Source organism: Notothenia coriiceps, unplaced genomic scaffold, assembly GCF_000735185.1.
Source record: "Notothenia coriiceps isolate Sejong01 unplaced genomic scaffold, NC01 NC01_scaffold00033948, whole genome shotgun sequence".
In the NCBI taxonomy this organism is placed as follows: Eukaryota; Metazoa; Chordata; class Actinopteri; order Perciformes; family Nototheniidae; genus Notothenia; species Notothenia coriiceps.
Window position 1 is genome coordinate 74,116 of NW_011366649.1, and position 12,362 is coordinate 86,477.

General features: G+C 40.6%; 1 protein-coding gene across 1 annotated transcript; it reads right to left on the bottom strand.

The window, feature by feature from the left end:
- Window positions 1-778: 778 nt before the first annotated feature.
- Window positions 779-2,996, bottom strand: LOC104961898 (glutamate receptor ionotropic, delta-1-like; the record flags this gene model as incomplete). The annotated part of the gene is made up of 2 exons (XM_010790260.1): window positions 2,479-2,996; window positions 779-934 (listed from the first exon to the last, which is right to left on the bottom strand). Coding segments are annotated over exons 1-2 (235 nt in total), but the record flags the coding sequence as incomplete, so codon positions are not given.
- Window positions 2,997-12,362: the final 9,366 nt, after the last annotated feature.

The following is a 12,362-nucleotide window of genomic DNA, read 5'->3' on the forward strand; positions in this document are numbered from 1 at the left end:
CATACACATCATTTGAAGGTCCCATCAAATCTATTAAAGTCGTAATGATTCATTTTACTGGAAGAATTTGTAATCACTGTTGCAGTCAACTAATGGACCACCTTTCAATGACAGAGAGATAACCTTGATCAAAATCATTTCATTGCTAATCCTGTCTGATTTGTGGAGGTGTGTTTCTTGGCTGCTTACGGGGAATCCAAATGATGCAGACAAACATTTTGAGTATAAACAGCTGAAGGGGTGATAAATGTGCATGGACGGGATTGCAGACTCAACCTTCAAAGGGATATAAAAGCTAGAAATATTCGTTTTGTCTTGTGTGATTACTCAAGTGGATTATTGGTGTTGGAATGACATTTGATCAACTTCAAATGATTTTCATTTCACACAACATATTATTCTAAGCTGCTGTGCTCTAACTCAATGCTTCCACCTAGCTTTCGACCACAGAAGACACCTTGCGTTAGTATAGTGGCACAGCACTTTGCAGATGGCCACACACACACACACACACACACGTTTTTTCATCCATGACTGCTTCCCAAGGGAACACAATGCCTGATAAACACGCGTAATGAAAAACATAAACTCATGGCTTTAAAAACAAAACCTGCAAGATCAAGGCAGTCAAGACTTTGATACAAGGGAATTCTTTCCTGATCGTAACTAGAAGTGACGAGAGACCGCCTTCCTAACGTGCCCTGCAGCCCCTAAGCAATCAAATCAAATAGCAAGGGCAATTCATAGCAGAAATGATCCGTGGGGGAATCGCGCTTACCTTCCTGCACGGCCTCAAAGGGGTTGTTTGGCTCGATAAGTTTCACAGAGTGGGTGATTTTCTCGCTCTGCAGAATGTCATCGTTCAGACTCAGGTCTGAGATGGCAAGTTGGAAAATCTCCTCATCTCTCGCAGAGTTTTCCTCGAATATGGCACCTGTGGAATAAAATAATCCCATGTTATTTGGAGAGTAATCTCGAGGAGATGAAGTTAGATTGCACGGTAAAGTTGAAGGTGAAAGCAGTTGATTTATGGACCTTCCCAGCTAAAAATAATGTATAATCTGTTGGTGGACAAACACATGTAAACATGATGCCTGATTTCATTATAGTTAGTGGATTTATCTCAGTGAGCCAGTACATGATTTCAGCACCATGGAGAGCAACACGGCCACATCACACAGACTCTCATTATTTGATGCAGAAAGATTTTGAAAAGAATGCCTGTCATGTCTACTAGATCGATGGCACTTTACCCAATAAGCATTATAGGCCTAGTGTGGGCGGCCCACTGAAACTCAACTGTCTCCCTCCCTCCCGTCTTTTTTCCTCTGTTTATGGCATCAGCTGCTATTGGGAGATGCATATATATCAGGGAAAAAGGTTTCAGGAAATGAGAAGCATAATTGGGGTACCCGAACGATATGTGGGGCATCTGCCAATATTATCTGGATGGAGTCCCACCTCTGTATTAAGCCAGTGACTGAGCACCTGCTGCTTGCCAGACTGTTGCAGTAAACTGTGAACATCAGCAGCAGCAGCAGCAGCAGCGGAGGAGCACCGCGACAAAATGTGCTCACAGTGACATTGACATTTGTATCTTTGACTACAACGCCAGTCATTATAAGTGGACACAAAAGTGAAAAGGGGACACAAATATAATTTACACTGTGTGTGTGTGTGTGTGTGTGTGTGTGTGTGTGTGTGTGTGTGTGTGTGTGTGTGTGTGTGTGTGTGTGTGTGTGTGTGGTAGAGAAGAGATCATATGCATTTTGAAACTGTAATGCAATGCGATGTGTATGGATACAGAGGTCAGAATTATTTCAACATCATGATGAGATTAAAGCATCCCCCATCTCTGGAAAAGGCAGCTCTGGTTTGAAGTTGAGAACAAAGAGGCTCTATGCGTTTTGCATTTCTAAAACGAAACTCCACTGACATTCGCTCGGTCTTGTAATTGACATTGCAGTCACGTTCCGGTGAAAGTTGAGGCTTCTCAGATACAGACAAGAGGTAGCTTGGTCTAAAAAAGACTCAACCATTTGGCTATTGGACATTGATTTCCTCAAAGCTTATAGGCCCTCTTGCTGTAGTCCGTTTTTAAAAAAACTGAATTTCAATTTACAGGCCGATAAGAGTGAGGATACGATCTTAAGCCTGCATGCATTGATTTGCGGTAGATAAGTGAAACAAATATATGCAGAAAAAGGCTGATAAATAAATAACTTAGATTAAAGAAAATGTAAAAAATAGCCAAGGTAAAAGGTCAGAGGCATGGCCATCTAAAAAACGCCAACTTTTCAACTCGCTTGAGAGTCAAAGTGTTACTTAAACACAGGATGCAAGCTGAATAGACTATTTATCCCGCCCTCTCACCAAAATCCTTTGATCAACGCAGTATGCGCTGGCTGAGCTTTATCCCCGCACGCTTTGCCTTTACACCTGTCAAACCCAAACAGCATGTTTTTTCCTGACGCTTACCGATATGTATGATGGAGTCCGCTCCGGCCGAATTGCATTGGAATATCCACAGGGAAAGGCAGATCAGCAGCAACTCCATCTCGGGATTTCAGCGAAGCGGATCATCCAAGCTCTGCTCGGCTGTCCTATACTGTCCAAATGGAGCACCCAAAGAAAAAAGGGAAAAAAAGATGTTCAAAACCCAGCTCAAAACAGAACTGCGGTCCTCCTACTGGCAGATCAGACCCGCATGAACCCCTACAGGAATGATCAGTTTGTCTCTCTTTTTTTTGACCAACAAAAACAACCCGACTGCAGGAAGCAAGGCTCCAAAAGACGAGGGAGAACCAACGGGGACGCGAGGTAAGACTGAAAAAAAAACAGGTAGCCCGGTGAGAGAGACCGGCGTTACCTCTCTCACTCTCGCCTCTCTCCCTGCGTTTCGGCGTCTAAAGCATGACAAGCAGCAACAAATGCGGAGGAGGGACACCCCTCTAACCACACACGGAAAGAGGCTCGCATACACACTCCGAGAGAAAAAAAACCTGCACACACTCACTCTTCAGTCCTATCTCGATCACGTGACTGCAGAGACTTCACGACTCCGCTGCTGTCCCGACAAGCCGGGTAGAAATGATTTGGACTAGCCGGAGAAAGACGCACGGAGAGCCGATATCTCAACTCATGACTTGATGTTATAAAAAAAAAGTCAATCAGCCTATGTATGCTTTGCAGAAATAGACAAACAAGTGCGTGACAAAAGCTCAAACGCAAACGCAAACATATAGACTGGAGAGATGGGAAGTCGACGGCGGTGTAAACAGTTTACTTTGGAGAAGTTGACGTTTTTTTCAAGAAGGATGTGAGGGCGCAGCGCGGCAGAGACACATTTCAGCGTTTACTTCAGTGGCGACGGAGCGCAGCTGATGTGGCAGAGGAAAGGATTTACACACGGTGCTCCTCGGCGAGGGCTGATGGATGAGGGACAGACGTGACAGAAGCCACACCGCCTGACTGAACCGGGAACAGCTGGACTGAGTTACCGGAGGAGCATTTTGAAGAGAAGCACACACAATAGCTAAATGTTTTGTAACAGCTGCATGACTTATTCGATTCATTGACTGTTGCTTCAGCAAAATGTACGCCCTCTTTGTTTTCACACCGGATTCTGGCATTGGGGGTTCATTTTAAGGACAGCTTTTTGTTTTTGTTTGGGGAATCATATTGCAGGGTTCCAGTCATCCTTGTTGGGTATACGAGACACTCCTCAAAATATCTGAACAATACCAGGCGTGTGCAGAGCTGTGAAGAAGAGGAAGAAGTCGTGCCAGAGACGGAGTTTCTAGATAGGCATAATCTTACAATTAAAGGATATTTCTCGTGACTGCAATAAAAACGGAAATATCTCTTAATTGTTTGGTTACGTCTGTCAGAGGCACAGAGCAGAAACTTTCAGCACCATCGGCAGCGGGCAGCTCCACTACGCTGCACAAGTCAAAGGAAAAAGGCACCTGTAGAGCAAATAGTCAGCGATAGCACAGTGTACTAGATACTTCAATGTTTTAATACCTTGTTTCCTTCCCATTTATTGGAATATATCAGAAACCATCACTGGAAAATTGTTGCAACCATTCCTCCTTTACTTCAGAGACAAACTTGATAAATCCACATCACTCTAATGTCAAAGTCTCCCATGTTCTGCATCATGGTTATAATATGGTTTTCATTGCAGCAGAGGAATAAACACCCATGCCTCCAAAGTTGTTATACAATCACACACTACCCCTACTGGCCATATGTGTGTACTGCAGCTGTGTTTACGCAAAAATGTTTCCATCAATTCAGAACGATTCTTGACATTTCTGTGTGATTTAGATAACAGGGTAAATATGAAGATGACAAGGCCAATTTAAAACCTTTATAGCACAAGCTGTCTGTGCCCATAACATTAAAAGTGAAACACAACAGTAGATATTTATGTTTCAATATAATGCTAACCCGCATATCAGTGCCATAAATCAGAGTTTAGAGCAATAGCGTTGACAATAAAAGGAAAGGAACACATGATGTGATTAAATTATTGTCATGATCCCAATTACAGTTCCCATGAAACAGTAGGTCGATCTAGACTCATTACAAGAGATCAAAACAGAAAGATTTAACTGGAGATTTGGGTTGTAATCTGACAAGCTCTTCAACAATACCATAAACAATTCATCACACCCAGCAGGAGAATGTATTTAGTTATTTCATTGAAGCAGTGTGTTGTTGAGATTTCATCATCAAAATGTTGTATATTTCAAATCTGCCATTTCTCTATCTCTCATGTCTTGGGTAATACATGTTGTGAATCTTGCAACATCTATAAGAATAAAAAACGTTTTTTATCTGACTTAAAACTGCAATGAATCTTTCCAATAACATTAATGAGTTACGTATATAGGATGATGAATAATAAAAAAGATAGAATACATGTGATTGTGTTTTTTAACTGTATACTGTAGATACAATGTGTGAGTATTTCATGGTGAACTTCAGCATATGAAATACATAATGTCTCAAATATCTGCGTTACAGGTGAGCTGTGATCGACCAAGCCAAGGCTTTTTTTTTCTCCGTAAGTGTAAGTCTTGCCGTCTTAGTCATTACCATATATCAGAGAGGCATGTTGAAAATAATGTGTGTCCTCGAATATTTATTCTCTGCATATAAAAAGGTATTCATGAGACATTTGAATGAGCAGCACCGTGTGTTTTGTGGCGAGTCCTATGCATTAGTAAGTAGATTGAAAATAATAGAGGCAATACCTTTCCATAGAAAGTAGGCCAATGTATAATCACCAATTTGTTCGATACATTATGCTTTTTTTTTCATACCGGCAGTTTTTTTTAATCCAAAAACATCCTTTGACTAATTTAATAAATAGTGCATCTGTTAGAGTTCTGCTCCTTTAGCTTCAACTGTGGAGCAACTCATACATACACCTCCATGGGTGTCAACATGAGTTAACCTCAAAAGTGCCACAAACAGTCACCGGGACATTGGTGGGTCGGTCACGCCTGCGCTTTGTGACGAAGGTGGAATTTCATTATCGCACAAGCCTGAGTCATTAATGTTTATGGCCATGAGCAATGAAGTGCAACAGAAAGACAGGAGTTGTCTCCTCCTTTTCTGGAACAAGGCCAAAAAGTGAATTTAAATGTAGAGGAGCTGTCACATGACAGAAAAGTCAAAGCTCCCAAAAACGTAGTCGTGAAGAGTTAAGTACCAATGTGACCTTATGGCCTATTCTGTGATAAACATTATATTCCTTTCTCCCTAATAAAACGCCTCTATAATCAAAAGCCTACAGCGCAGGTCACGGCATGATTAATTGTTTCTAAAGAATAGCATCTTATCGTTCTGGGTCCTGGGTTTTTTCTGATGAGAGCAATCTCTCAGATTAATCTTAAATTATTTTTTCACGCATGGTTGGGGGCTGTGATTGCTGTTCACAGTGAAATACACATCCATTGCTCATGAGTAGCTGGTCTCTGTCCTCATTGATTAGTATTACTATTAGTGCTACGAAATACGTGGGATCTGCTTTTGACTCCAACAGGAGGAATCATTTTAATGGTCTTACACATTAAAGGGCAATTACTTACTGTGTTTATTGTGTTTGGCCTTATCTCTGCACATTTGATACCTTGTGATGTGCTGAAGAATAAGTGAGTTTATTCGCTTCATTAGGCTTTAATCTAACATATATGCGGTCAATGAAAATAAGTGGACAGAGCCAGCAGCACACAGACAAATCTACTGTAAGTCAACATAATGAGACTGTTACTGCAGCAGTTGTCTGGCATGCACACAGTGTGTTAATGTCTTTTAGTATTACCAATAAAAAAAAGCACAGAGCAGCACCGCAGCAGTTGAAGTAAGTTTCATAAAGTAGTTGGTTTGCCGGTAGAATAGCAAGAGATGGCACTAATATCATGAGTTGACTGAAGAGTTTGTCACCGTGAAGTTGGCCCTGTCCGTGCCATTGTGGCGCTGGATGTTAAAATATGAAGCCCCCTGCACAAATGTGGAAGAGGATAAATCTCGGACAAGTAGAAAATCCATTCATGTCAAGCTGATCTGTGCAGGGAATAGCAATACGTGTGTGCAGCACCAGAGGTGAATAAGCAAGACTTTCCCTTCCAAATACACAGCCTGAGGTAACATTATAGATTAATCATGTTATGGGAGAATAAGCACAACCTTCATCACAGAGTCTGAATATCAATGAGTGAATTGTTAACTACCCGCATCATTATATATTTCAACATTACACCAAGCTGAACCGTAGTGAAATATGTACTATAGGTAATAAATATATAAATGGTGGTCTATCTGTGTCAGCCTGGAGCCCAGCAGGTTGACAGCTGCCAGAGCAGAGGCTTTGTGTGCTTTCCAGCCAGGGACATGACTAAGGATTCAAGTCTAATTCAAGTTTGCAACCTTCAAGCATTCTTGCTCATGTTTCGCAGGCTTATAATAATATGACACACGATCAAGACCTGTGGGATGTAACCTTAAGTTTGTTTTTCAAGATTTTCTAATAGCAGACACACATCAGAGGGATACTCATTATTTGACTGCGTATATATCAAGTATACAGTAACTACTGTGTTTGCATGGACGTGAAAAACATTATGTCCATGTCTCACCCTTTTATGTTCCTTCAAAGAACTAATGAGTAGAAAAGTAATTTTGCAGAACACATAAGACTGAACAGGTTGTGTGATGAGCCGTTGTTCTGGAAAATAAAAAAAGGTTGTTCTAACTTGATTAATTGTATGAGCATTACTAAAGAAAAGCTGGAAATGGCATGTGGAAAAAAGAAACTAAGAGCTCCTCTGCTGCTCTATCATTTGTCTCCTGTCATGCCGGTGTCCAACTGGGGGGGATTGTGGTTTCTCCGATTAAATATAAACTAGATGTGGTCAGTGTTTTCAGTTTTTGGCCTTCACAATTCATTGAACACACTGATCTATGTCCATACTTTGCAGAACAAACCCACAGCATCTTTATCTTTCGGTCTCTTTGTTTCTGTGCCGAAATATCTCAACACATCAACTTACAAAAACACCAGCAGGTCTAAGATTCTGGAAGCTTCTGTTTGTTACAACGACAAAAGATTGCATTTAGGTGGAACATCCGCCAATGCAATCCGTTGTTTTTATTCATGAAATAAGAATGTATTATTCAGCATTAGCTAAATCAGCAAAGCACTAATTCTTCCTGCAGAGATGTTTACAATGTGTTCGTCTAATAGCGACTGTTGAGCCATTTGTTGATGGTGCCCTGAGCGGTGCTATTGAACCCAATGCCTGTGTCAGCTACATTTTCACTCAAGCTGTGCCTGCAAGACACTCATTAGTGGATGAGGTTGTTTAAAGGGGAGCCACTTAGTAGAAACACACTTAGAAATCTACCTGCGTAGAGGTACTCTTCTCAAATGAGAACAACAACACATTGCTTAGAATTTTGATAGTCTTCAAGAGCAGGCCAATCTGATTCATTATTAAATTCAGCATAAAAGGAAAACTAACAAGGTAACCAGAGAACACACAGTGGCGAGACACAGAGAGGCCTGTCTCAAATGAAAACAAAGCACTGCTACTTACTGGCCCACATTTATTATTCCAATTATCCACATGTTGTAGCTGCAGAGCACAGAAAGAAGAATCTCAAAATTATGTTAGCTGACAAACACTTATGGAAGTTCTCCATTTCTTCTTCCATTATGCAAAACAAAATAATCTAAAATGTGCTTTTAAAAAAAATTGTAGAAAAAGTGAAAAGCAGCAGACTGTTGTCTAGAAGTCAAATACAAGATAACACCATACAAATCCATCATTCATTCCTTTTAAAAAAAACCTTGACAGGTAATACCCAGTGCAGGGTCATGAACACCGTGTACAAAACCTGAATTGTTACACAAAACATCAATTATTTCACAGATATTATAGTGCAATAGGAGGGAGAGAAGCCAGTCAGACGGCAACAAGCTTGCCGTTTCAATCTATTCGTAAAGAAGTCAAGGTTCGGCTGCAGCGCTCTGAAAAGTTGGCCTCGCGTTCTGAACAAAGGAGTCTGACTTTCTTTAGCATTTTCATATCTTTCTTTCCTTCGCTCCCAAACTCACTCTTTTCTCTTTCGTCCGGCCACCTTGTGCTTGTCTCTCTCTCTCTCTCTTTCTTTCTCTCTCTCTTTCTCTCTCTCTCTCTCTCAAACTGCGTCTAAGAGGTAGAGATGACATGAGCCTTAGTATTCAGCTCACAAGTTCCTGGTCTTCTTTTAACTCAATAGGGTTCCTGCCTTCCTTTGGCCCCAAGGCCTACTTTTAAGAAGTAGAAAGCCTTGGGATTAATGACGAATCTAACACAATAAGCATTACTGATATAAAACCAAATTGGATCTCTGTGTAGTACCTCCAAATGTACCCAAATGTATTCTCCCTCTGCTACTAAGATCATCCTAATAGTTACCAGGGTTCCTATGCAGAGTTGTTCCCCTGCAGCCGGTTCCCACACACAGCCAAGATTTATTATCACCCTTGAAATGTTGTCACTTCCATACTGAAAATAAGCAGAAATACGCCTCATTTCCTTATTTAAAAGCAGATATTATTTAAAACATCTCTGCAGTTATATTAGTGGCTTCCATTTGGGTAATTATCCTTCACATTTGGGATAAGTGACAGAGTATCCTGGTGGCATCTGATTAATTAGAATGGGATTTAATAGGCCTAGCCAGGCTCTATTGGATTAATTAATTGGCAGATGATATAGTCTAGTGTTGCGGGCATATTACATTAACTGTCACACTGCATTTGATATCAAGGTTTCAAGCAATCCATTCAGTGACACAAACATGATTGGAGTAGGATATTATCTAGCTGAGGGAAGCCTTAGATCATTTTAAATACACTCTGCTAAGACTTACGAGTGATTACGAAGTCATGAATTGTCCGATTAACGTACATTACTTGTTCCAAATGAAAGGGGCTCCCCTGCCGATAGCTGCGGTACAGTAGTACTTCTTCTCATTTGCATAGAGTCATTTGGGAAACTATAGATTTACGGGGGATAACAGCAATTAAATGTTGCACTTCAAATGTTCACATATCAATCGTCAAAACAGCAGGTAATGAGGAATCTTGACCCCAAAAAGTTCTCCTCAGGAAGCCCTATTGGCAGGACAACATCATTTTGTGTTTGCTAAAATGTTGTGAGGTCTAGATACAATCGAGACTGGGTTATGACATTTGGGTTAAAAGACAGCATTGTGTTTAGGATTTAAAATGCTACTTCCTAAAGCATTGAGATCACGGTTAAAAGGAACAAATGGTGGAAAGGAAATGAGAAACTGAAAGGCACTCCTCCTGTGCAAATGTCCAACAATTTGGTGTCCAATTTACTACAACCTCCTCCTTCTAGGGACTCCATAATAGACACTATAACAATGAAACACTTCCTCCTTTGTTCCCCACAGAGAAGACTCCTGCCAACACAAACAAAGGAATATATGTTGTTTACAATGTTGATGGCATTTGCCAAGGGAAAGCTGTTCCTATCTGATAAATGCCCATTTAAACTTCTAGCCTCTGCTTGAAAAACAAGATTTCAGTAACAAATGTTTCACCTTTAAGAGGAAATTGAAAAAAGTTGATATTATGACAAAGGTCATATTGGACAAGAATGAACTGTCAGCTGTTGACACAAAAGTCTATGATGTAGAATGGACACTATCTTCTTTGTGTTTTCTTTGACATATGTGTTTATGCTAAATGAATATGGATGCATGTTTGGATGAGGATGGCAAGAATAGCATATATGCCTGTATCTTTATTAAAGTGATTAAGTCACTTAATAATACATGAATCACACATCAAAAAATCAAAAAATGGAAAAGGCATGGCCAAAATAGCATAAATGCGATGTGCTATAGACGCCCCAACATTCTTAAATCATGTTTTAAGGGAAGTTCATGTCTTATTAAGGGGAGCAAGGCCCCACTGGCTCCCTATGGTTCGCACCCTGCTGCTGCCCACCTGGTGTTCAACAGAAGCTTTTCAACACCACTCCTTCTCTCCGGCCACAACACTGGCTCCCTGTTGCTGCATTCAGTTAAATACTTTGCAGCTGGCCTACTTACCTCAAGCCATTGTCAAACTTACTGTGGCACAACCAATGTGCTCCTTTGCCTCTGGCCATCTGACTGCACCTTCACCTTCAGAAGAATCCATGATGAAAATAATCTGTACTGCTACGGCCAAGACTCTAATGTGCTTCTGCCCTGAAGTAGTGGAATGCCCTTATTCAGACAATAAGGGCCTCTCGCTAACACTTGCATTTTCTCTCATTCTTATTGAAAAGAAAACAAATAAACAGACAATGCAAAACCCCTACACACCTGAACTGCAGCACTCTGAACGCACTTCATTTGTTTGTGAATGTGCTTGTACATTTTCCAGCTTGAATCCCATTTCAAAGCCACAGAGACGCAAATAACATGCAACAAGAGCTTTCAAAGGCTAAGTAGTACTTTTCACAAATAGTAAACGGTCTTTGGTGTGTCATTTGGTGCAGTTCCCCTTAAACTTTGGCTGAAAAGTGAGTTCTAAATTCCAAGATGCCTGAGGAAAAAATACATATATTAAAGAAAGGAAAAAGGATAACTTTAAGGTATGCAAAAAGAAGAAAAATATATAGGCTTCTACATGTATATTTCTATATATATATGTTTGCATTATTGGCCAAAACATGTACCTTATTGGCTTATGCTTAGAATTTCTTAAGGAGACACCTTGTTTATTGGACAAGCTTATGGATGCAAGCAGAGATGTGGGCGTGAATGTCAATTTGTTGCCGTTAATAAAACAGATTTAAACATTGTGTGTGAGCATGGGTGTCTTGTGTTTTCGGCCTGCCCCGGGCTTTTTGTGGGAGGATATTTTATTGTGTCTCCATGTCTACTTTAGCTGCAGGCAACTTGCCTCTTGCTGACAGATGATAACAGCATTTATTCACAATGACTGTGACAGGGAAATCGCGTGAGTATGGTTAAAGATGTCTGTGTGTGTGCGTGTGCGCGCGCGTGTGTGTGTGTGTGCATTTTTCATTTATGCTCTTGCTTGGGGGAATATTTGATTCTAAAAGGCTTCTTTGTTGTCGATGAAATTAGTTTAAAGCGTGGTTTAACTGAAAAGCTGTGACGACTGCTTCAACGCCATTCTGAATTAACACTTTGCAAAATCTGAACTCTCCACTTGGCACAATATCAATATCAATGAGTTTCCAATTCGCTTTAAAATACCCAAATTAGCCTTACCCCAACTTTAAGGGTGTCTATTACCATCTGGCCAACAGCTGGAAATTAGCGTCGGCTAAAGCTGCACCATTTACTGTTTTTGTGAAAGTTCATCGATGGGGACTGTCCACGACACTATAAATACATAAACTAAACTAAGGCCCCTGGATAGAACGTGTTACTTTATGTTAGTTCAATGTCACAAAGATACTGTAAGGCTATAGATTAAAACCTGCATGAAACGAACATATAGAAGGAGAACCAAACACCCTTTGTGTGCAACATATTTCAGTGAGCAGCGTTATTTCATAATTTAGTAGTTTGAAGACAGTGTGTATGTGCGGATGTTGCTAAGCAGCAAGAGAAATGGTCCAAAGGGTCTACCTTTCCTAACGCCTTGAAGAGTTATAACCCTTACTCTTCACTGGGATTGATGCTCCTACTGCATTTCTGTTTTGTATCGACAGCTCTGTGTTGTGTGTGTTTGCTTTAGTGCCCAAACACTTTTGAGTATATTGAAGTATATTCTCTTAAAAATATGGACCCCAGCTGTCTTCTCTTTT